This window comes from Trachemys scripta, chromosome 10, assembly GCF_013100865.1.
Source record: "Trachemys scripta elegans isolate TJP31775 chromosome 10, CAS_Tse_1.0, whole genome shotgun sequence".
Taxonomy (NCBI): domain Eukaryota; kingdom Metazoa; phylum Chordata; order Testudines; family Emydidae; genus Trachemys; species Trachemys scripta.
In genome coordinates, this window is record NC_048307.1 from 61,606,368 (window position 1) to 61,632,401 (window position 26,034).

At 41.0% G+C, this 26,034-nt stretch overlaps 1 protein-coding gene across 1 annotated transcript in view; it reads right to left on the reverse strand.

Moving 5' to 3' along the window:
• Positions 1 to 26,034, reverse strand: part of UNC13C (unc-13 homolog C) — a 398,557-nt gene that overhangs the window by 171,619 nt on the left and 200,904 nt on the right. Inside the window, exons 15-17 of the mRNA XM_034783191.1 lie at positions 21,477 to 21,545; positions 20,019 to 20,108; positions 17,653 to 17,781 (exon numbers count right to left, since the gene is read on the reverse strand). Coding sequence (XP_034639082.1) covers positions 17,653 to 17,781; positions 20,019 to 20,108; positions 21,477 to 21,545 — 288 coding nt within the window. The remainder of the gene's footprint in view (positions 1 to 17,652; positions 17,782 to 20,018; positions 20,109 to 21,476; positions 21,546 to 26,034) is intronic.

The window sequence follows — 26,034 nt, forward strand, 5'->3', positions numbered from 1 at the left end:
TTTGCCCAGCGTGGAGAGCACAGGTGACCACAGATAGCTCATCAGTACAGGTAACCATGCAGGCCGATAATCGAAAAAGAGCACCAGCATGGACCGTATAGGAGGTACTGGATCTGATCGCTATATGGGGAGAGGATTCAGTGCTAGCAGAACTTCGTTCGAAAAGACGAAATGCCAAAACTTTTGAAAAAATCTCCAAGGGCATGATGGAGAGAGGCCACAATAGGGACTCAGATCAGTGCTGCGTGAAAGTCAAGGAGCTCAGACAAGCCTATCAAAACAAAAAGGAGGCAAACAGTCACTCCGGGTCAGAGCCGCGGACATTGTGCTTCTACGCTGAGCTGCATGCAGTTCTAGGGGGGGCCGCCACCACTACCCCACCTCTGACCGTGGATTCCGAGGCGGGGGTAATCTCATCAGCTACACCTGAGGAGTCTGCGGATGGGGCGGAGGAGGAGGAGGAGGAGTACGAGCTTGCGGAGAGCACACAGCACTCCGTTCTCCCCAACAGCCAGGATCTTTTTCTCAGCCTGACTGAAGTACCCGTCCCAACCCTCCCACGCCAGTATCCAAGACCATGACCCCATAGAAGGGACCTCAGATGAGTTTACCTTTTAAAATATAAAACTTGTTTTAAAATCAAGCGTTTTTTAATGATTACTTTGCACTGAGGACTTGGGATGCATTCGCGGCCTGGGAAAAGTCTGTTAACGTGTCTGGGGATGGAGCGGAAATCCTCCAGGGACATCTCCATGAAGCTCTCCTGGAGGTACTCCAAAAGCCTTGCCACAAGGTTTCTGGGCAGTGCAGGCTTATTCCGTCCTCCATGGTAGGACACTTGACCACGCCATGCTAGTAGCAAGTAATCTGGTATCATTGCACGACAAAGCCTGTCAGCGTATGGTCCCGGTGTTTGCTGGCATTCAAGCAACATCCGTTCTTTATCTCGCTGTGTAATCCTCAGGAGAGTGATGTTGCTCATGGTAACCTGGTTGAAATACGGGAATTTAATTAAGGGGACAGAGATGGCCATTCCTACTGGGCTGTTTGCCTGTGGCTGAAAAGAAATCCTTCCCTGCAGTTAGCCAAGCGCAGGGGGGACGGGGACGGGGGGGGGCAGGGCAATTGGCCCTGAGCTTTTTGCGTTTGGCTAGCAGAGATCTCCCCTGATACCAGCCACATGGTGGGGGAGGGGTAAAGCAATCATCCCAGAGAGTTCATGGAGGGGAGGGTGTTAGTTTGGTTCCTGCATGGATCTTCCCTGATACCAGCCACGCGGTGGGGGAGGGATAAAGCGATCATCCAGAGAATTGGATGAGGGGGGGAGTTAGTTTGTTTTCTGCTGCTGAAGGTTAACAAGAAAACCGCAGCACTCAACGGGCTTTGCTTGGTATGTGGGAAAGGAGGACGCAGAAGCCGAAAGACAATGGCTTACCATGGCCGCATGCAAGCCGAATTCTGTTGCCCGGACCTGCGTCTGTGATCTCTAGCAGCAAAGCCACAGGCACTCAATATTAAGAGGCAAAATGTGACCTTGCACAGAAATCACATGTGCTATGTAATGTGAATAGTATTGGTCACCGTGAAAGAGTATAAGCATTGTTCTGTAAAATGTATCTTTTTAAAAAATTGTCTCCTTTTTTCCCTCCCTCCAGCAGCTGCAAATTTTTCAAGCCTCCCTCCTCCGTCCCAAAGGCTATCTCAGATAAGGCGTCGGAAAAAGAAGACGCGAGCCGAGATGTTCGTGGAAATCATGGAATCCACCCTCAGTGAAAGAGCTCATCTGAATGAGTGGAAGGACATGGTTTCAAAGTATAGGAAAGATGCCAGTGAATGTGAGGACAGGAGGGACCAACGTGAGGACATGAGGGACCAATGTGAGGACAAGAGGGATGCTCGAGATGAGAGGTGGCGGCAGGAAGATCAGAGGAGGCAGGATGCAACGCTGGGGCTGCTGCGTAAGCAAACGGACATGCTCCGGCATCTGGTGGAGCTTCAGGAACGGCAGCAGGATAACAGAGTGCCGCAACAGCCCCTGTAGAACCCCCCTCCCCCCTCACCATGTTCCATAGCCTCCTTACCCAGACGTGTACGAATGTGTGTGTGTGGGGGGAGGCTCCGTTCACCCTCCCATTCCACCCCAGTGGACAGCCCAAGCAAAAGGCTGTCATTTTTTTAACCTTTTTATTTAGTGGCCTTTTCCTTCCCGCCGATCCTCCTCCCAAACCCCACCCGGGTTCTCTCCCTCTTTTTAAAATCAATTAATAAAGAATAAATGACTTTTAAATGATAGTGACTTTATTTCCTTTGAAAGCAAGCTGGGGGAAGGGGGAGGGTGGGTTTCTTACAGAGAATGAGTCAATAAAGGGGGCGGGTTTTCATGAAGGAGAAACAAACAAAAATTTCACACTGTAGCCTGGCCAGTCATGAAACTGGTTTTCAAAGCTTCTCTGATGTGCAGCGCTTCCTTGTGTGCTCTTCTAATCGCTCTGGTATCTGGCTGCACGTAATCAGCAGCCAGGCGATTTGCCTCAGCCTCCCACCCCGCCAAAAAGGTCTCCCCCTTACTTTCACAGAGATTGTGGAGCACACAGCAAGCAGCAATAACAATGGGGATATTGGTTTGGCTGAGGTCTGACTGAGTCAGTAACGATCACCAGTGACCTTTTAAACGGCCAAATGCACATTCTACCACCATTCTGCACTTGCTCAGCCTGTAGTTGAACAGCTCCTGACTCCTGTCCAGGCTGCCTGTGTATGGCTTCATGAGCCATGGCATTAAGGGGTAGGCTGGGTCCCCAACGATAACTATTGGCATTTCAATATCCCCAATGGTTATTTTCTGGTCCGGGAAGTAAGTCTCTTGCTGCAGCCGTTTAAACAGATTAGTGTTCTTGAAGATGCAAGCGTCATGAACCCTTCCCGGCCAGCCCATGTTGATGTTGGTGAAATGTCCCTTGTGATCCACAAGTGCTTGCAGCACCATTGAAAAGTACCCCTTGCGGTTTATGTACTGGGTACCCTGGTGCTCCGGTGCCAAGATAGGGATATGGGTTCCATCTATCGCCCCACCACAGTTAGGGAATTCCATTGCAGCAAAGCCATCCACTATGACCTGCACATTTCCCAGAGTCACTACCTTTCGTAGCAGCAGCTCAGTGATTGCTTTGGCTACTTGCATCACAGCAGCCCCCACAGTAGATTTGCCCACTCTAAATTGATTCCGACTGACTGGTAGCTGTCTGGCGTTGCAAGCTTCCACAGGGCTATCGCCACTCGCTTCTCAACTGTGAGGGCTGCTCTCATCTTGGTATTCTGGCGCTTCAGGGCAGGGGAAAGCTAGTCACAAAGTTCCATGAAAGTGTCCTCATGCATGCGAAAGTTTCGCAGCCACTGGAAATCGTCCCACACCTGCAACACTATGCGGTCCCACCAGTCTGTGCTTGTTTCCCGGGCCCAGAATTGGTGTTCCATGGATAGAACCTGCCCCATTAACAACATGATCTCCAAAGCACCGGGGCCCACGGTTTGAGAGAATTCTGTGTCCGTGTCCATGTCTTCATCACGCTTGTCGCTGCACTGCCGTCGCCTCTCCTCCTCTCCTCGTTTTTCTGGTCCTGGTTCAGCATAAACTGCACGAGAACGCGCGAGGTGTTTACAATGTTCATGACTGCTGTCTTGAACTGAGCGGGCTCCGTGCTTGCCATGGTATGGAGTCTGCAGTGTTCACCCAGGAAAAAAGGCGCGAAATGGTTGTCTGCCGTTGCTTTCATGGAGGGAGGGGCGAGGCTGTACCCAGAACCACCTGCGACAATGTTTTTTGCCCCATCAGTCACTGGGATCTCAACCCAGAATTCCAATGGGCGGGGGAGACTGCGGGAACTATGGGATAGCTATGGGATAACTACCCACAGTGCAATGCTTCGGAAATCAATGCTAGCCCCGGTACATGGACGCACACCGCCGAATTAATGTGCTTAGTGTGGCCACATACATTCGACTTTATACAATCTGTTTCCAAAATTCGAATTCTGTAAATTCGGATTAATCCCGTAGTGTAGACATACCTTGAGACTACTTAGAGAGAGATTAATGAATCTGCTCTACAGCCTCAGCTAACAGTCATATGGATTTTAGCTCCTGCAGTAGAGCAGTGGTGGGCAACTTGTGGCCCTCAGGCCACACATGGCTCATCAGGGTAATCTGCTGCCGGGCCGCCAGACAGTTTGTTTACATTTGCACGGCTGCCCACAGCTCCCAATAGCCACGGTTCGCCGTTCCCGGCCAATGGGAGCTGAGGGAAGCAGCACAGGCTGCAGGGATGTGGTGGCTGCCGCTTCCCACAGCTCCCATTGGCAGGGAACGGTGAACTGCATCCACTGGGAGCTGTGGGAGGCTGAGCAAATGTAAACAAACTGTCTGGCGACCCGCTAGAGGATTATCCTGTGGCCCACCACTGTAGTAGAGGCTCACACACTAAGCTCCAGAGGTCCCAGGGGTCGGTCGGCATTACATAGTTACACCTCCAATTGCAATGTAGACATACCTGTAGGTCCCTTTGAAAATTGTACTCAATATGTAACATATTGATTGGTGTTTCAAGTGAACACCTTATTTGTATGGGTTTGCTAGAATATATTTATAAAAATCAACACAAACTGAATAACTGACCAAGTATATGCCTCCAAAAAGTACACAGATCAGATGTTAGATACAGAGTATGCCAACTCCTTTCTGCAGCATTCTGGTACTAAGGGATATTAAATCCCTTGTATTGATCCAAGAGCCATTTGGAGAACAGGGGCAGGCTGCTTGCTTTATACCCTTCTCACCAGGCTACAAAAAGAATTACTGAAGTGACTGCAGAGTTTGTGAGCAACAGCCAATTCTTTTGTTTGCTCAAGAAAAATATAATAGACACAGTGACATATTTATACACTGCTTATAAATGCTTTATAAACTACTTTTCTATCCACCTCAGTGTAAGCTGGCCAGCTTTTCCACTCACTGCCCAGTGTTCATTAGAAAGTGAATGTGTTGCAGATGCTCCATGAGGCGTTGAATGCACTGCTGCTTGCTAGTAGTTGCTTTTCCTCACCAGAGTGAAAAATGAGGCCAGTAGGATATCTGCCAGTGAAGATGGTGAATGTGTCTGTGTGTCATGATTTACATATCATTTACATATCATAATCATTATTTGGTTGTTAGCAGCGGGATACATTATAAAATAGTAGTATGGTAGGGTTGCATACTCTTAGCAGTCCCCGTGTTGCACCCCAGAAATGATTGCTATTCACTGGGAAGACTTCACTCCAACACATTCCCTTTCTAACAATCACCTGTCAGTAAGTGGAAAATCTGGCTCTCCTCTGTGGTGGTGGATAGAAGGAAAAGTGAGGAGGGACAACAGAAATAATTACAGGGTTTTTATGAATTTTGTTACCATTTGTTTCACACACCTTGCAAGTCCACAAAATTCAGCTTTATATAAACTACCATATAAATTTTAAAATTTAAAAAAAATATTTAATTTATTTAAATTTTACCAAGGACCACACATTTAATTGCATCTCAGACAGTGTCATTTATTTTTCACTTAAAATTCAGAGAATTGCAAAATTTCCTACATTCAGTATTTCTCACGAAATACCATCGCAGATATCTTCAGTGAATTCTAGCTTGTGGAGAGTGGTCAGCAACCCTAGATAGCTCTCTCACACACACACTGTATAGTACACAGAAACATACCAGGTAAGGCATGATATATAGCTAGGGATGTATGCACTCTGGTTCTGTATGCATAAGCAACACAGGGAGCAGTACTGGCATTCATGACCCATCACATACCCTGTGGTTCAGCCATGAGACCATGAGCTGTCAGCAGTGCTAAAGGGGCAAGCAAGTAGGTGGTCATCCACATAAGAACCATTTTTCATTGCTTTGGGCTAATCTGTCTCAGCTCTGGCTCCTCATAGCGGGACATAGGCCTATCCCACAACTGTGCAACCAGAGGTTGATGCATGCACTACCTGAGCTGCATCACTTGTAGTGGGCTTCTCCTTTTGTCCCTAATACTGTTTATGGAACTGCATGCACTATTTCCTCTCCTCTCACTTAGAGTTCATGGGGAAGTAGCATGTGCCCAGGAAAGAAGCGGGTCAAGAATGTCTGTGACCTCAGACTGGAATTTGGGGGAAGTCAGAGCAAGGGAAACAAGCATGAGACTCAGGGTATATTGATTATTATTGTTATTTCTTATTATGATGATTATGGCAGCACACAAGACAATTGGCTGCCTACCAGGATTCCATAGAGCACCCACAGCATTACTGATGTCAGTGACTTGTATGCTTACACTGTATATGGAAATAAAATAAGAATGCAAAGCTCAACATTATCATATTGGTAGGCGAACTACAGAGAAGGGCACACATTAAATCAGGCTCACCATTTCAACACCAGTGCTTGGGAAAAGCACCGAAAGTGCACTATTTGCATGCCTTCTGAACCATCTCCCTACTAAATCTAGTCTCCTGAAAATAACTCTGCCACCAGTGATGTAATAGAGGCTTTCAGTGCCAGTTATCAAAATTATGTTCATGCTAAATATTTTCAATTTAGCTATTTTCAAAATCTGCTTTCTGCAATTATTCCCTAAACTTTGCTTAACATTTATTCTTGCTCAGAACTGCTTAATTCTCAGACTGTTTGTTTTGATAACATTACTCCCAACAAATTCATCCACTGGAATATCTGCAGAAAACGAACATAAGGAGGAGTGTAACACAGCCAAGCCAAAGTTAATTCAATTTTCTATCTGAGTGAATATTCATTTCAGGTACTCGCTCTGCTCTCTTTGGAATACAGTGCTTTAAAATAATTGTGTAAGACAGTGGTGCTCAACCTTCTTACAGAGGAGGGCCACATATAGCACAACCTTGCGTGAGCCAAACGTTTTAATAAGATTGACAGTCACATGTATTGATTTATATGTTAAGTTGACTTGTTTTGTATTTATTTAATTAGGTTTTTTCTATGTACATGTAGCAAGACGGTCTGGTTCCCCACCGCCACGGAGAGGGACGAGCTACACCGGACGCCAAAGTGGGCGGAGCCAGTGGAGCTTGCGCCCACCCCACAGAGGTCAGGGCACAGGACAGGAAGTACAAAAGCCCAACCCCAGAGCTCACTAGAGGCCCGGCCGCTGAAGAAGCCAGACGCCTGTGGCCTAGCTCCCAGTGGGGAGACTCCTGCAGTCTGCGATTGACCCAAGGACTGGCCAGACCAGCTGAGGCCTGATGCTGACCAGACCCCGGAGAAGCTATTAAGCCTGCCTGTGGCAAGCTACCCAGAGGAGCTGCCAAGCCTACCGCTCGCCGAGTATCCTGAGGAGCCCATGGTGCTTGATTCCATGGAGGACACCGTCCAGAAGCAGGTACTTCTAGAGAGGGAGATAGGAAGTAGCCCAGGGGCAGCAGATTCTAGTCTGGCTGCAGCACACCCAGAGCCAATGTCAGTGTGTTGCGGTCATACCCACTGGGCTGGGACGCAGTGGAGTGGGTGGGCCTGCGTCCCCCCTGCCACCCAACGTGTGGGTAGCAGTCTCCCCCTCTCCCCGGCTCTTTGAAGCCGGGGCCTAGGCCTCCTGAACTCATTTGTTTGCTCAGCCCCTGCATAAGGACTTGAGCCAGAGACTCTCGACTGCCCAGCCCTGAACTAGGGCCTGGGTCTGCGGAATAGAGCTGTTTGTTGGTCTCTACTGTTGCCATGGAGTGAAACCCCGCAGACAGGCTAGTTCCCCCGAAATAACCCGATGGACGTAGCAAGGCAGTCTGGTTCCCCACCGCCTCAGAGAGCGCCGAACCTGGCCGAACCCTTCTACAATACAGTATTGCCTAGTTACACACTTGTGTAAACTAAAATGATTTAAACATGATAATGGTATGTATAGTAATGAATGGTAATGAATCGGCCAATAGTATATTATGTTGAAGTACGCCACTGGCCTTATGAAATGCTCTGGTGGGCCACGTATGGCCCGCAGGCTGTAGGTTGGGCACCCCTGGTGTAAGAGATAATTTTTAATGACCACTTGCCTACCTTGACGCCCTAAAAAAAGAAACTTAGATAAAGGTTTCAGAGTAGCAGCCGTGTTAGTCTGTATTCGCAAAAAGAAGAACAGGAGTACTTGTGGCACCTTAGAGACTAACAAATTTATTAGAGCATTTGTTAGTCTCTAAGGTGCCACAAGTACTCCTGTTCTTCTTAGATAAAGGTGTCACTCTAAACTAATTTCCCATTGTTTACAAAAACTGAAAAATTGTAACATTCCTATTTTTTTGGAAGCACCTGCTAAAACAGAGAGAGAGTCTGTTTTTCAAAGTCACCCAAAGGGAATTGAATGAGATTTTAGACACATGTAGCTTTAAATGGTACCATAATGCTAAGTGATAATAAGACTAATAAAATGGATGTTAGTTCATATTCCACTTTAACTATTTTTTTTAAATGGCAGGAATATAGTGGTAAAACCTACATATTTACACTGGGCTCAGTGCAGTGGCAGTGCCTGTTATATTGAACAGACCAGATTGCAACTGCAGCTGAGTAAATGTTAACAATGAAATGTGACTGTCTTATGGCAAAAAGCTATGACCCTCAGCAGCTGTTACTTCTATGAACTCACATTGTTATGTATTGAGCACTTTCATCTGTTGCAGAATAAATGCATGCATAAGCACTTAGTCAAAGACTGCTTCAATGATTAATTTATTGGGTACAAGAAGCCAGGGAAAGTGTGCAGCATTTTAACTACAGACATAGGTGTTCAACAAAATTAATTTGGTAATCAAATGTACATTTTATATAACACTTATAAACCAAATGAGATCTCAATAAAAACACTCAGAGAATATAGATGTGATTTTAAAAATAAAGGGCAACAACAAATTTAAAATAAGACTACATTTTAAAACTAGATGCCTGATAGCACACAAGTCAAGAAAAGGGTGTGTCAAGGAGGGCTATGTGGGGTTTGAGAGATTTAATGAACAAAGGGTGGGGGGAGGAGGAGGGGGAGGAGAGTGGAAGACTCCATACACCAATCCACCTACTCAAAGTTAAACCAAATAATTGCAGATGTAGATCATGCGTAGTTACTTGTTACCATTTGCTATTAATTTCAGAAGCGTCAAAATATCTTCTCCCTCCCTCTCCAGCAGTTTTTTTTTCTACAAGCCACTATTTCCCCTCCCACCTCTTGTTCTTGTTCTTTTGAAGAAAATAAAATAAACAGAACTGCATCCAAGTAGGAAAAAAAAGTAAGTGATTCCACTGTAAGACTAATTTCTGAAGATTACTCATCAGCATTCAGTACAATAGTTATAGGATAAAGGAGAAAAACAAAAATTAGAATTGAGCAGAGGAGATGAAATGCTGCAGTATGAAGGGGAACAAAGAACCATTTCTTAATCATGCAATGGATTTTCTAAACTCTTGTGGGTCCATGGATCCCCTTCCAAATTCATCCAAAGTCATGCAAAAGGCAGCTTCAACTGGAGATGAATCTGCAGAGGTTCAAATATCTATCACATACTGTGGCTGTCTGATTTTTTTAAATCTTTCTTCTCCACAGGAGCTCTCTGATGTCAAAGGGAGTTACTGAAGGAGAGAATAGGGATCCAAGATTCAGTATTTTGGTTAACCACAGCCCACTTCTAATATTTAAATTATACACTATATGCTACCCTTCTCTGATAATAAATGAAAGGTGACTGGATTTAGATGGACATAACTCATATCACAGTGCACTAAAGTCTTCTGGTTCTCATTTGTATAGTAATTTGTGCAAAGGTTCGGATACTTTTTGTTTAGTGGAGCTGCAGGAATATGGGTACTCTGTAGAGCTGGTCAGGAATTTCTTGACAAAAGTTTTTCCATCAGAAAATGCTGATTCATTGAAATGGAAATTTTTAGTGGCAATGTATTGGTTTTTGGCTTTGATTAACCTTTCATCAGAAAGTTTACGATGGTACAGGATGGAATTTCTGATCAAAATGAGAGAGAGAGAGAGAGAGACTCACCCTAGAATAGCCAAGAGCTTGAATCAGGCAGAGCAGGGACTAGAAGCTGGGTTTCCCAGGGAGTGCCCTAACCATTGGGATATTTTAGGGTCTCTTTCTTTCTCTGTGAAGCTGTTTTAAAATGTTTAATTTTTGTTCTAATGTGGAACAAAAATGTTTGAAACCTTGAATTCTCATTTAATGTCCAGCGCACTGCTCTGGGGTGTCAGGTTACTACACTACTGGGTTATACTATTACCTAGCACAATAGTTCTCAAACTTTTGTACTGGTGACCCCTTTCACATAGCAAGCCTCTGAGTGTGACCCCCCCCCCCTTATAAATTAAAAACACTTTTTTATATATTTAACACCATTATAAATGCTGGATGCAAAGCGGGGTTTGGGGTGAAGGCTAACAGTTTGCAACCCCCCCCCATGTAAGAACCTCGTGACCCCCTTAGGGGTCCCGCCCCCCCCGTTTGAGAACCCCTGCTGTAGCAGGTGTGTCTCTGTTAAATGTTTCTTTTGTTGTGGTTCTTGATTTTTTTTTCTTCGTCTGCCGCAAAAACCTCTGAGTGGCGTGGGCTTCTCAGCTTCTAGCAATTCCTCCAGTTCCTCCCCACCTGGCAGGGCATAGTGTGGGCGATAGTATGTGAAGGCAGAATGTGATCCACTCCAGTGATCCTCAGCCAGTGCAGTGGTCTCTGTAGGGCTGCTGTAGCAAACATAATTTAAAGCAGCTATTTGGCTTCTCTACGTTATGCAGGGGGTCATTTCTGCCTGCAGACGGCTCCAGGACTGCGGTAGAAGAATAGTCATATGGCAAAAAGCTATGATGCTCAGCAACTGTTCCTCCTACTAACTCAGATTGTTATACACTGTGCAATTTAATCTGGTGCAGAATACACACACAGACAAGCATTCAGTCAAAGACTGATTCGTTATTAATGAGTTCCAGAAGCCATGGAATAGTTTATAGGCACCTTTCCCTCCCCATCTGAGGTCCTGCATATTTGCAACATGACCATGCCCTAGGATTTGGCCCCACATAACCCTTTTTGTGAAATGTCCAGTAGTTTCAGTGTTTTTAAAACCTTCTCTTTTGTGTTTTGTCCATTATTTCAAGCTCAAGGAAACAAAGAAAGAAAAGACCAACATCTGAGTAGAGTTTTGTATATTAGAACAACACAATGTTTTAGAAATGAATATTCTCTACGGTTCGCAAATTATACTTAAATTATCTGCATGTTTTATCCAATGGTCTCAAGGTACTGAAATGAGGATCAATTCCAGATACCTTAATAGGAATTCAAATCATTTAAGAACTTTTTTGCTACCCTGTGGTGGCAATCAATAACAAGCAATGACAAATCAGTTAAAAACTTTTTAATGAAATCTGGGTCGATGCCACTGCCGCATACAGTCACTGTTCCAAAATTCACAGCAGAAGACGACATGATCTCCACAACGGAAGCAAACGTCGTGGCTAATATCAAGCAGAACTGCATCAATGAATCATATTGCTGGAAAACCACTATGGTGCTGCTCCTGGAAACACGTGTGCATATACTTTAAGCACATGGGAAGTTCCACTGACTTTAAGAGTTCTCTATCCATCTCTTGCTCTAAGTCACTAGACCACACTTCTTTCTGTACTCAGTATATTATTTTCAGCTTGAGACAATGCTAATCCATTCAGTGACTGATCTTCTGTCCCAAATAATATTGCCACGACTTCTGAGCAGTCAGGAGAAATTCGGAGTTCAAGGATTGGTTATTTCCTTGCTGGAAGAGCAACTTAGGGGAGAAATACTCAATATTTTTTCCCTACTAATTTACAATTAGCCTCCTACAACTCTTATTGTTGATTTAGGAGAGATGGATACTGAACAGCAAAAACTGGGGCAAAGTGTACATCTTACAGAAATCTAAGGAGCAGCTATGTTCAAATGTTCAGCCATACAGCACTTTCTTCAAAAAACAAAACAAAACAAAACAAAACACACTATTCCAAGTGCCATGAGATTTAAAGTATCTTAGCACCTTCCCAAATACATTAAAATCCTTTGTAAAGATCATAGGCTTGGCCTGTGTCACTATCCCCATCCCCTGACAAAGACATCAGTCAAACCCTCCAACCCAACTGTTCCACCATGCCTTTCAGTGCCACAATTCTGTGTCACTCACTAGGCCAAAGGGAGTTGTCTACATTGAACTTATTTCACCTATAGGAAATCTCAGCCATTTAGACTGTATGTGCAAGTACAGCTGGTTGGGAAACAGAAAAAAAATAAGGGTAAACTATGAAAATAACAGATTAGCTCAAAGAGATTAAATCTGAGAGGTCCTTACCTGTCCATAGAGATACAAAGACAAAAGAAGTATCTAAGTCCCATTTTCAAAAGTGACCCATTTTTAAAGGTATGTAGGCATTACAGTGCCCTCTGTACAATGCTTAACTGATTTAAGAGCCTAAATATCATTTTCAAAAGGGATTCAGGCACTTATTCTAAATCCCATTGACTGTCAATTGGCTTTTGGCTCCAATATTCTCAGAACATAAGAATGACCATACGGGGTCAGACCAATGGTCCATCTAGCCCAGTATCCTGTCTTCCGGCCAAGGCCAGGTAATTCAGAGGGAATGAACAGTACAGGCAATTGAGTGATCCATCCCCTGTCATCCACTCCCAGCTTCTGGCAATCAGAGGCTAAGGACACCCAGAGCATGGGGTTGCATCCCTGCCTATATTGGCTAATAGCCATTGATGGACCTATCCTCCATGAAGTTATCTAGTTCTTTTTTGAACCCTGTTATAGCTTTGGCCTTCGCTATATCCCCTGGAAACGAGTTCCACTGGTTGACTATGCATTGTGTGAAGAAATACTTCCTTTTGTTTGTTTTAAACCTGTTGCCTATTATATTAACTGGGTAACCCTTGTGTTATGAGAAGGAGTAAATAACTCTTCCTTATTCACTCTCTCCACTCCAGTCATGATTTTATAGACCTCTTTCATATCTCCTCTTAATTGTCTCTTTTCCAAGATGAAAATTCCTAGTCTTTTTAATCTCTCCTCATTCAAAAGCTGTTCCATGGTGTTGTTTATTTTTGTTGCCCTTTTCTAATTCCAATATATCTTTTTTGAGAATGCATGCAGCATTCAACGTGTGTGTGATGGTTCACCCCCGGGGTGCCACCTGGAATTGGGGTACCATTGAGCCCACCTGACCCACCAGCCTGGGCTCCCTTTACACTGTGCTGCTGTGACAGGTCTTCAAGCCTCCTCCAGCACACATACAGGTAAGGACACACCCAGCTGCAGCTACATACAGATGCTGAGATCAGCTCTGCATGGGAAGGCTTCAGCTAAGGAACTGCCCAGCTACTCAAGGGCACACACCACTCTGGAGGGTAAACCCAGAATTATACCGTCTTGCGCTACACAGAGAATTGTACAATGTAAGTTCATGAAATTCGCCCCTTCCCTGGACGTGGAGAGGAATATACACAGCTTTCTGCCACAAGTTATGACTCCCACACACACTGGTTTTAGACAAAGCAAAAATAAATTTATTAACTACAAAAGATAGATTTTAAGTGATAGCAAACAGATTAAAACAGGTTACCTAGCAAATAAACAAAAATGCAATCTAAGTTTAATATAGTAAAGAGATTGAATTTGAGTAGTAAATTCTCACCCTAAATAATGATTTAAGCTGGTTGCAGAGGTTTTTAAGGGGCCAGCTGCCCTTGCTTGCAACTTAAAAACCCTACGTATTCCTTTCACAGGCTAGAAACCCCGCTAGCTTGGGTCTAGCACTTCCCGCCAGTCCAATCCTAGTTCCTCAGGTGTTTTCAAAAGTCTCCTTTGGGCAGGTTGTCAGTGAAGAACCTCGATAATGTCACTCCCCTGCCTTAAATAGTGGAAAAACACTGGTATTCCAAGATGGAGTCCAGTACCAGGTGACCTGGTCACAGCCATGACTTGGAGGCTGTTTGTAGCAACCTCAGGAAGGCTCCCCAATGGGAGATTATCATCTTCTTCTAAGACCTATTGCTCTCCCTAATGGCTCTTCCCAGCCAGCCATCTAGACTGACAGTCTTTTGCCTAGTGGACATTCCCCAGGTGTAAACACATTTGTAATAGATACATAGACAATATTCCTAACTTCAGATATTTGCATACAAGTAGGATAATCATATTCAGTAATTTATAACCTTTTCAATGATATCTCACATGCCTTATCTTGCACAAAATACATCATAATTATGCCATACTCATATCATAATAATATTACTATATGGGGTATAGTGTCACAGTATGGGCATACCATGGATCTATGTAGTGGCATTATAATATTTTCTGTCTTTATTATCTATTCCTTTCTTAATATTTTGTTAGCTTTTTTGACTGCCATTGCACATTGAGTGGATGTTTTCAGAGAACTATCCACAACGACTCCAAGATCTCTTTCTTGAGCTAATTTAAACCACATCATTTTGTTGGGATTAGGTTTTCCAATGTGCATTACTTTGCATTTAACAACACTGAATTTCATCTGCCATTTTGCTACCCAGTCATCTAATTTTGTGAGATCCCTTTATAACTCTTCATAGTCTGCTTTGGACTTAACTATCTTGAGTAGTTTTGTATCATTGGCAAATTTTGCCACCTCTGTTTTTACCCCTTTTCCCAGGTCATTTGTGAAAATGTTGGTCTCAGTACAGATCCCTGGGGGACACCCATGTTTACTTCTCTCCACTCTGAAAACTGCCCATTTATTCCTACCCTTTGTTTTTGATCATTTAACTTAGAGAATTTTTCTTTGGAATAGTAAAATTATTTTTTCTAGTAGTCCAGTAGTAAAACTACTGTTTCTTAAGAAACAGCGATACATTATGCACAGATGGTTTAACACAGAGAAATAGTTTTAATACTGCAGTAAGAAGCTCTCTCAGAGAACATTCTCTTCTTCCTTCAGGCCTGATTTAGGAAAGTATCTCTTCAATTCACTGGGACTTAAACATGCGCTTGAAATTAAGCATGTGCCTAACTACCTGCCTGAGTTGGGGCCTTAACCGTATGGTCCAGGGAGGCAGAGTGGGCTACTGGAAGCCTCCCTCTCAAAATCACTGATGCAGCAGAGCCTGCTGCAATGCACCATGTCTTATCACATGCACCTTCTTTTCACAGGAGTATTTAAATAAAACTCTAACATATTAATATTTGAATGAGATTTGATTTAGATTTTCATACTTTATTTACAGAAAGCAAATAAAACAGGTATTATGAAACTATACATCTTTATGGTTAGTGGAAATGGAGATGCAGCGCAGTATCCTTAACATTTCTTAGTGTGTTATCACAGGGCTCTGATAAATGTGTGGGAGTTATAATATCAAAACATGAGGCGCTTCCATTACAAACTTTTTTCCGCCTTTTTAAAAGCACAATATAAAAAAGTCCTTGGCTCTCATGTAAAAGGAAACATTCTCAGTATTGACAAAATAGTCAATAACTCCTCAAGGGTGAACAAATAAAAAATGTGAAGTATTTCTTTCACTATATACACCCTTTACGTATTTGGAGGCTTAAAGTTACTGAATCTTGTGTTTTATCAGACAGACCTTAATGCGGTTCAATTCACTCCATTGATTTTTGGAGAGGAAATGTTTTGCTCAAGGGTACTATTGAAAGGTTATCTCACCCAAGGTTTGATATCTAGAGATAAATTCATTTGCTCATAAAACAGGACTCAAACAACATAGCTAGACCTTTCTCATTTCAGAACAACATGGACTCAATGTAGTGCTCTCCTTGAACTCAGACAGACGCATGTCAGAATGTATTTGGGTCTGACTGCAGTTTGCTTTCGGATAACGATTTTCTGTGTCTAATCATATATAATATGCATGTTCTTATATGGGATACACTCTACAGCATAGATGTCTTTTCCTAACTGGATAATTTACTCTTTCCAAAGTGGGAATAGTCACTGAAATATCATTTCCAGTCAAACAGGGCAAAGGTATTGTACAAATGATACACAGGGGAAGCAATGGTGTACTATATAGGCCTGGGTATTTTTGTAGGTCAGAGGTGTGAACTTAATCATTTTAACATTTATCAAATGGACTGAGCACATTACAGAAAAGAGTGACATCTACAAGGGTTTGTGGTGGTATTTGGAAAATGACAAAGGCTATATTATTTTGTATTGATTTCTAAGATTTGATAGGCCCTTATTCAAAAATTTTCTAGCAGTAACAATATCCTTTTGTAATAACCGTTCCAAATTTCCCTTCTCTTGAGATAAATACAAAAAGTGGACCCCAAGCATGTATCTTAGGGCATGGCTACACTTGCAGATATAGAGCGCTTTGAGTTAAACCAGCCTTCATAGAGCACAGTAGGGAAAGTGCTGTAGTCTGTCCCCACTGACAGCTGACAGCGCACTGGCATGGCCACATTAGCAGCTCTTGCAATGGTCACAGTGAGCAGTGCATTGTGGTAGCTACCCCAGCATGCAAGTGGCTGCAACATGCTTTTCAAATGGGGAGGGGGTGGAGTGTGACGGGGAGTGTGTTGTGTCTATATGGGGGAAGAGAGAGTGGGTTTTTGGGGGGCGGAGAGCAGGTCAGCATGCTGTTTTGTAAGTTCAGACAGCAGCAGACCTCCCCCCCCCACATACACAGCATTCCACAGTAATGGTTGCTTTGTCTCGGAACAGATAAGCATGCCAGCTGTCAAACGGAGCTTTCAAAGGGCATATCCAAAACAATGACAAGAGTGGCCACTTGACTTAAGGGGATTATGGGACATTTCCGGGGGCTGATCAGAGCACTGTAATGCAACACTCGTTCACACTGATGCTGGGGCGCTCCAGCGGGGGCGCATCAAATGTTATTCTACTCGCCGAGGTGGAGTACTAGGAGCGCTCTAGCTGTGGAGTCCAGGCGCTCTATGTGCCTTGCCAGTGAGGACAGGTAGTGAGCTAGTGCACCTGTAGCTCCTTTAATGCACTGTAACTCGCAAGTGTGGCCAAACCCTTAGTTGTTAATATATAAATCTAAGGCACAAGAAAGACAACATACCACTTTCAGCAAATGGTTGTAACACTTCTCCCCAGTGAAGTGAAAAACATAAAAATCTCTTGATGGAGCCATTACATTGTTTGAAGAAATATGGGATTTTTTTTCTATTTTCCAATTACAGACCTCATACAGTTCTCAAATCTAATTTCTTCTTCCATAAAGTCATGGACATTTTTACTTCCTTGCCCCATACAAGGAAATAGATTTTTGGATTGACATTTTTACATTCATTTTGATACTCATCTAGTTAATTATTTTAGTGTTCATAACCCATCCGTGAGTTTGTTTTTTATACTTGCTTCCTCCCTTCTTACTCCTTCCCCTACAGATATAACAGAATTAGGCAGAGTCCTTATATGTAATGGGACTATTTGAATGTCTTGGACAACTGTTTTCTTTTTGTTCTGTATTTATTGTACTATTACCTGCCTTATATAAACCAACAAAAAAGAATGAACAAAGGCATTGAGAAATTCCAAGGGGTTGGTCTTACCTGATCCATTAGCTGGGAATAGAGTTCATAGCAGTTGTCAAAAATATACTTGTAGGTAGAGTCTAAGCAAGCTCTGACACAGTCTTTAACCACCATACTGGCTCGAGGTGGACTCTGCAATTCCAGGACCTTATAGAATATTTCATAAAATCAGAAAATAAGAGAATTTCATAAACAGCTGGACTAGAAAAATCTGTACATTATGTGTAGTGAGTTATCTGTCCAATGCAGAATTGGGACCAATAAAATATAATAAAGATCAATACAATATTAAAAAGTACATAGATTTATGCACTGTGGCTTCAGTCCAGAGAAACACTTAAACACATGCTTAACTTTAAGCATAGGAGTAGTCCCACATTGAAGCTTACTTCAATATTCCCATGAGAAAAGTACAATACGTGCTTAAGTGATTGCATGATCTTGCCTTTAGACCTTTATTCAGGAAAGCAGCTAAGCACATTTTTAAATGTTTTCCCAAATAGGAATGCCCTTTTGAATTAGTGTCTTAGTGCACAAACAGCTACATATTTTTTAAAGCATTTGTTTCTATAAACATTTAGCCTATCCATTAAAATACATATACTTAAGCTGAGTTTCACCTCAGTAGTCCATCTTTTTGTTCTGTGTTTGTACAGCACCGAGCCCAATAGAGTCCTAGTCCATTACTGATGCTCATAAGTGTTACTGAAATATTACTCTTGCTACTAATAGGATGTGTCTGTTAACACACTATTAGATTAACAAAAATTGAAAATTTTGATTTGTGTTTTTATATTTTGAGCCAGTTGTAGCAATGTGTATTTTTTCCTTATCATGGGGAAATCTTGCTCACCTTATTCATGATCACCTTGACATTGATTGCTTGTATACCTATGGCAAGTAGGTTTTGGCCTAATGTCATTAGCCTCATTTTGATGTTTGAAATAATAATAGGAAACATTTTTCTTCCTGATGAATACCTTAGATGTCGCAGCTGCTTTTGTTTGATTTTCAGTTTATTCTGTTCACTAAACCTAGCCCTAATCTTACTCCAATGGAGAAGCTTTAAACCTAATTTTAACTGAGTTTAAACAAATGTTAGAGATTGGGGGTTATTTTGCTTTCTCCAGTAGAATGATTTTTATTTTATAATACTGCTAGATACAAAGTACAAACAGGACAACTGTCATTTGAAAAGTAATACTTTCTCTCCTTGAATGGCTTCTTGTTAATGAACAATGATAAAAAGTCAGAGCACTGACTTGACAGACCAGGTGAGTAATATTTGCAACTGTGTGCTCTTAAAGGTAAAGCATTAATTCAGGTGTAACTTCTGCATCAGAAAAGCAATTTCTGGAGTCCTGCCACCAATGAAAGGGTCTCTTTGCAAAGCAGTTGCTCATAGCATTGAAGAGATGAAAACCCAAAGGCAAAGCGTTTGAGCCATTCAACATCAAAAGTCACTAGATAGTAGAGGATATCTTTGCCTGGCTTTGGAGGCAAGAAAACTACATTGGGTCTACCCTCTGCCAAGCTTAGAAAGATGACAGGAGCAAAGCTAGTTTTAGTGGTGCAAAAGAGCAAAACTGAACAAAAGATTATTTTTTTAAATACAGCTGTTACATACAGTACACCCTCAGAATTATGAACTGATCGGTCAACCACACACCTCATTTGGAACTGGAATTATGCAATCAGGCAACAGAGACAAAATAAACAAACACTGTACAATACAGTACTGTGTTAAATATAAACTACTAAAAAATAAAGGGAAAGTTTAAAAAAAGATTTGACAAGGTAAGGAAACTGTTTCTGCGCTTGTTTCATTTAATTAAGATGGTTAAAAGCAGTGTTTTTTCTCTGCACAGTAGTTTCAAAGCTGTATTAAGTCAATGTTCAGTTGTAAACTTTTGAAAGAACCACCATAACATTTTGTTCAGAGTTATGAACATTTCAGAGTTATGAACAACCTCTATTCATGTTTGTAATTCTGAGGTTCTACTGTATATTCTTAGGAGCTGCAGTTCAATAATATCTCTTCAGTTAAACCAGAGAAAGATAAAGATAGTTTGTAGCACTTCTGCATTCTCTCCCTTTTGCATTCTTTCAGTATAAGATTTCCATTTAACTAGATCTTCAGAAAGCTTAGGGATTTAATTTAAAACTAAGGCAGCTGAAATATATTTAGAGACTATAACCAGTGATGTTCTGTATCTTAAATCAAGTCTCAGTGCAGCATTCATCAAGCTAAGATATCAAGAGCACAACCTAATCATTGGGGTTTGACAGTGGTGATCAAGAGCACCAAATACCGTGTGGCTTTCCTAGAAAATAAATGTGCACTATGTTTCTCTGATGCCAGTAACAGAGATAAAGTGTGGTACCTTCATTCGAAAAAAAGTAATGCTGGTTAGCAGGTCTACTGTTGATTTCAGGTCTTGAAGCCTTTCAGAATTGCTGGCAGGAAAATTATCCTAGTTAATCGGGGAAAAGGAAATAAGTATAAGGTTAAGGGCAAGACCCTTAAAATGTTAAGAAAAAAAAAACTTTCAGGAAAACAAAGAAAGCGATAAACACAGTGGGTGGGATTATCAACCGCGCTTGGTGTTGGTCCATCTACACTCCCATTGAAGTCAATGGTTAAATGCCTAATGACATCAATGGGAGCAGAGTTAGGCCCAAACTGACCATTTTGGGAACTCTTAGGGCCTGTGGTAACAATATGTAAGTTTTAAAATATTGCATTGCCAATTCTAAAAATCTCATAGAAAATACTGCAATGAAAAAGGTTAAAGAAATACTGTTTGTGATTTAAAGGAAAACCTTTTATTTGCTCTCCATCATATATAAATCAGTTCAGAAACAATGTTAGTAGTTTCATAATAAGCTTAATGAATTGGAATTTATGTGAAATACTAAGAGTTCCCTAGATTAGCAGGCAGATTGATACCCAGGAAACATTTTTGGTGGTCATTTAATGGCCTCATACCATCAAAGGACTACTCAACTATCCTTATAGTCTGATAGGGAGTGGATATCATTCTTCAACACTGAAGGAACCCACAGACAGACACTTATGCTGAATGAAACTTTTGATTTTCTAAACTCTAAAAAACTGCCTCACCAATTGAAATATCACACAATGACCCTCCTTTCTTAGCTGTTAATCTCAAGAAAGATCAGAAAATATGGTTTTATTAAAACACTGACAGGTTTCAGAGTAGCAGCCGTGTTAGTCTGTATCCGCAAAAAGAACAGGAGTACTTGTGGCACCTTAGAGACTAACAAATTTATTAGAGCATAAGCCTTCATGGACTACAGCCCACTTCAGGACTGGGAATGGCTGAGCCATTACAAACATTGAATCTATCTCCCCTTGTAAGTATCCTCACACTTCTTATTAAACTGTCTGTACTGGGCTATCTTGATTATCACTTCAAAAGTTTTTTTTTTTCCTCTTACTTAATTGGCCTCTCAGAGTTGGTAAGACAACTCCCACCTGTTTATGCTCTCTGTATGTGTGTATATATATCTCCTCAATATTTATTCCACTCTGTATGCATCCGAAGAAGTGGGCTGTAGTCCATGAAAGCTTATGCTCTAATAAATTTGTTAGTCTCTAAGGTGCCACAAGTACTCCTGTTCTTTTTATTAAAACACTGATGTCCTAAAATTTGAATTCTAATTCAAGGATTGGTGATAGTGTGAGCATCTTTATTCTTTCAAATTTCATGTCAGACTAGATATTCATGTCTAAAATGGTATAAGCAGATAAAGTGCACTGATATATTTATACTAAACAATGTATGATTTGGTCCCTTAGTAGGATCTGTTATACATACCCTGTATTTAGATAGGTCAATCCTCAGTGAATTGTGCAATTGATCCAGCAGTTTTATGAACTTTTCCCTCTGTACAAAGAAGACATGAACATTTGTACATGAGACACAATGTGGTGCCAAGTTTCTGTAGTTATGTGTGTAAATCTACAGCCCACACATTTATCACAAAGCATACAATCTGCTGCCTTCCATTCTGGATCTGTTTGGAAAGTGTGCAGTTTTCAATTTATTTGTATAAAAGCATTGGTCTGACATAACAGTAAGTATATCAGAAACCGTAAATGTGTTATGCCTTCTGCCATATTTCATGATTCATCTAATATAGCACAAATCTCTGGCATTCATTCACCATCATGCAGCCTTAAAATGCATTAGTGAAGCACAGCAGCCTTTCCCCTAAACTGCTTTCCTTTATCTTAATAACTGATGCGTTGTTAAGTAAATAACTAAAACAAAAATACCTAGGGAAACTGAAAAAATAATGTCAGAAGACTCTGAACAACAACAGTATCAATTCAAATTAAAGTTCACAGGTTTTCAGTGATGGGTGTGTGGCTTGTCAGAAAAGATCAGCTTGTTCTGTTTCTGTATTCAGCTCCTTACAAAACTCTGCTTGCCCCTTTTAAAACTGGAGAGCACATTATTTGTTTGCACAGGGGATTTTTAGCAAGATGTAAAAATACAGAATGGGGGAGGGAGTTGGGGACTCCTATGATTGGTATGACAGGGAGCCAACGCCCCCTGTTCTCATAGCCCACCTTAACCCTCTTACGAGGCTGGTGGATGGTAAGGTCCAAGCCATGGGTCGGCTGGGGGACCTGGATGGAAACAAAGGGGAGCTGATGGATGCCCCAGAGAATTGATTTGAATAAATATGGATTTGCTTGCACTGTACACTTTATCTGCCAGGTAGTCCCAGACATCTATATAATAAAGTTGCGGCCTGATTAAAATCCATAACAAGTGTCTCCTGTCCTTCTTGTGGTGTACCCAGACAATGACCCATTAGAGATGGTGGCCTTGTGAAACCTATCTGAGCAATAGCTTTTCCCTTTGAAAATGGAGATTGACTTGTGATTTTGGCATATAAAGGCCCAAGGGAAAAATTTTAGTGCAATGCACACAACTGAGCTGTGTGAGTCCCAGTAATGTTAATGAGAGTTGTATGCCTTTCATGCTTTGTGTTGAAACACTTATACCCCTTATCCAATTGCAAAGAAACATGCAGTTACACCATCAGAATATGTAAAGGCTACAGACTATTGGAAGTAGCAAGATCTGATACCCATAAACATATGTACTGACCTCTATCACACTTCTGAATTATGCAATGATGTGACCATGGTATAACTTGCATGGCAGGGGAGTACTAACCTACACATAAAGCCTTTGATCTGGCACAGTTCCATTAAGTGTTCAACACAAGGGGATGTTTTTGCCATGTTATAAATCTCCACTGAAATACTGAGGCAAATCCATCCCAGATGTAGGCTTGAGAATTTAAATTTGGGATGTTCTTTTTGATGAATGTTGTGCAGCTATCCACTATCATGCAACCTGACCCAGAGGGCTTCAGAAATGAGAAAAATAATCTTATATTTTGCCTATAAGTCAATTGTTTGAAAACAGAGCCCAGAACCTCTATTAGAGATGTTTTAATACTGTCTTTCTACCCATCTGTTGAACTACAAATTGGATTGGTATTTGCGTCAAAGGTAAATTGGCATTAACATCAGAGAGAGGACTTAATCTGCCCCTCCAAGCTGAGGATAAAAAAAAATGTTCTGCTCACTAGCAAAATGGAAATAAAGAAGAGAAAATCCATGATGAAATAAACAGCAAAACTTTACATTTCAAAAGCTGGATCAAACATAAAACATCTGATAAAGGGTTTTGTTGAAACAGTAACGTGCCATTTCAACAAAAGTATAAGTGCCAGAATGTTTTAATAACAAATAGGGCTGTCGATTAATAGCAGTTAATTTATTCAATTAACTCAAAAAAATTAATCACGATTAATCGCAGTTTTAATTGCACTGTTAAACAATAGAATACCAATTGAAATTTATTAAATATTTTTGGATGTTTTTCTACATTTTCAAATATATTGATTTCAATTACAACACAGAATACAAAGTATCCATGGCTCACTTTATATTATTTTTGATTACAAATATTTACACTGTAAAAATGATAAACAAAACAGTATTTTTCAGTTCACCTCATACAAGTACTGCAGTGCAATCTCTTTATCATGAAATTGCAACTTACAAATGTAGATTTTTTGTTTGTTACATAACTGCACTCAAAAAGAAAACAATGCAAAACTTTAGAGTCTACAAATCCATTCAGTCCTATTTCTCGTTCAGCCAATCACTAAGACAAACAAGTTTGTTTACATTTACAGCAGAAATGCTGCCCACTTCTTATTTACAATGTCACCAGAAAGTGAGAACAGGAATTCACAAAGGACTTTTGTAGCCAGCATTGCAAGGTATCTACGTGCCAGATATGCTGAACATTCATAGGCCCCTTCATGCTTCGGCCACCATTCCAGAGGACATGCTTTCATGCTGATGACGCTCATTAAAAAAATAACGTGTTAATTAAATTTGTGACTGAACGCAGCACATATTGTTCGTTTTAAGAACATTTTCACTGCAGATTTGACAAAACGCAAAAAAGGTACCAATGTGAAATTTCTAAAGATAGCTACAGCACTCGACCAAAGGTTTAAGAATCTGAAGTGCCTTCCAAAATCTGAGAGGGACGAGGTGTAGAGCATGCTTTTAGAAGTCTTAAAAGAGCAACACTCCAATGCGGACTACAGAACCCGAACCACCAAACAAGAAAATCAATGTTCTGCTTGTGGTATTTGACTCAGATGATGAAAATGAACATGTGTCCATCCGCACTGCTTTGGATTGTTATTGAGCAGAACCCATCATCAGCATGGACACATGTCCTCTGGAATGGTGGTTGAAGCATGAAAGGACTTATGAATCTTTACTGGCATGTAAATATCTTGTGACGCCAGCTACAACAGTGCCATGCAAACACCTGTTCTCACTTTCAGGTTGATATTGTGAACAAGAAGCAGGTAGCATTACCTCCTGCAAATGTAAACAAACTTTTTGTCTTAGTGATTGGCTGAACGAGAAATAGGACTGAGTGGACTTGTAGACTCTAAAGTTTTGCATTGTTTTGTTTTTGAGTGCAGTTATGTTTGTACATAATTCTACATTTGTAAGTTCAACTTTCATTATAAAGAGATGGCACTACGTTACTTGTATTAGGTGTATTGAAAAATACGAATTCTTTTGTTTTTTACAGTGCAAATATTTGTGATAAAAAATAAATATAAAGTAAGCACTGTATACTTTGTATTCTCTGTTATAATTGAAATAAATATATTGGAAAATGTGGAAATCATCCTAAACTATTTAAATAAATGGTATTTTATTATTGTTTAACAGTGCAATTAATTGCACGATTAATCACAATTAATTCTTTTAATCGCATGACAGCCCTAATAACAAACCATCAATGTACTTTTAAAATTAGAACCTGAATAAACACATCTAAGTTTCATCACTTGAATATTTGGTAACATAGTAATTAAATAATAGTAGTAATGTATAGTCAGCTAGTACTTTTCATCTATAAATCTTACAGATCTTCACAATAACGGGTATCACTATTACCCTTTTATAGAGGGGAAAACTGAGGTGCATTGAGTTTGAATCCCAGTCCTGGGAGAGGCTGCCACCAAACTGGGGATTTAAGCATGCAAGGCCCTTCATGGAGAAAATATGTAATAACGCTGTACATAATAGTTATGAATCTAAATTTGATTTACTGCATACTGTGGAAAAATGCTCGGAATGAATTTTCTTTACAAAAAATTTGTTTCAGGCACAGATGGAATTATTTTCTTGGCCTTAGTCTGAAAATTGTGTCCTATGTTGTAAAAACAACCAAAAAAAAAACAAAAAACCCCCCACCAAATTTTATTATTTGATAATAATGCCCTTGAAAATCATGCAGAAGTGGAAATATTTTCATTACACTTAGTTTGTTTAACAGTGCAATTAATCACACGATTAATCACAATTAATTATTTTAATCGCACAATTAATCGCGATGAATTTGTTTTAATCGCTAGACAGCCCTAATCACTAGACAGTGCTTCATGCAGCTGCAATTTGTACTTCATTAATATTGTGTTTGATATTTGATTAAATCCCAAATTTATTAAAATAGATGTTAATAAATAATATTTTAGAAATCATTAGTGTGTGTTTGCATTAGGTAATGAATCAGAGGATTATTCCTTAAAAATGGTTAACATACAAATAATAGCAATGCAAACTAAAAAAAATGAAGAATGAATATATTAATTATTCAGGGTCAAATTGTGTTTGTGCCCGTTCTTTGGCTACCCACATCATGAGTAGTAGTGTGGGAGTGGAAGCAGGCTCCCCAGAGCTGCTACTCTCCCTTCTTTTGCCAACCTCCCCAGTGTAGCTAGGGGAAGGGAAGTGGAGATTGGAGAAAT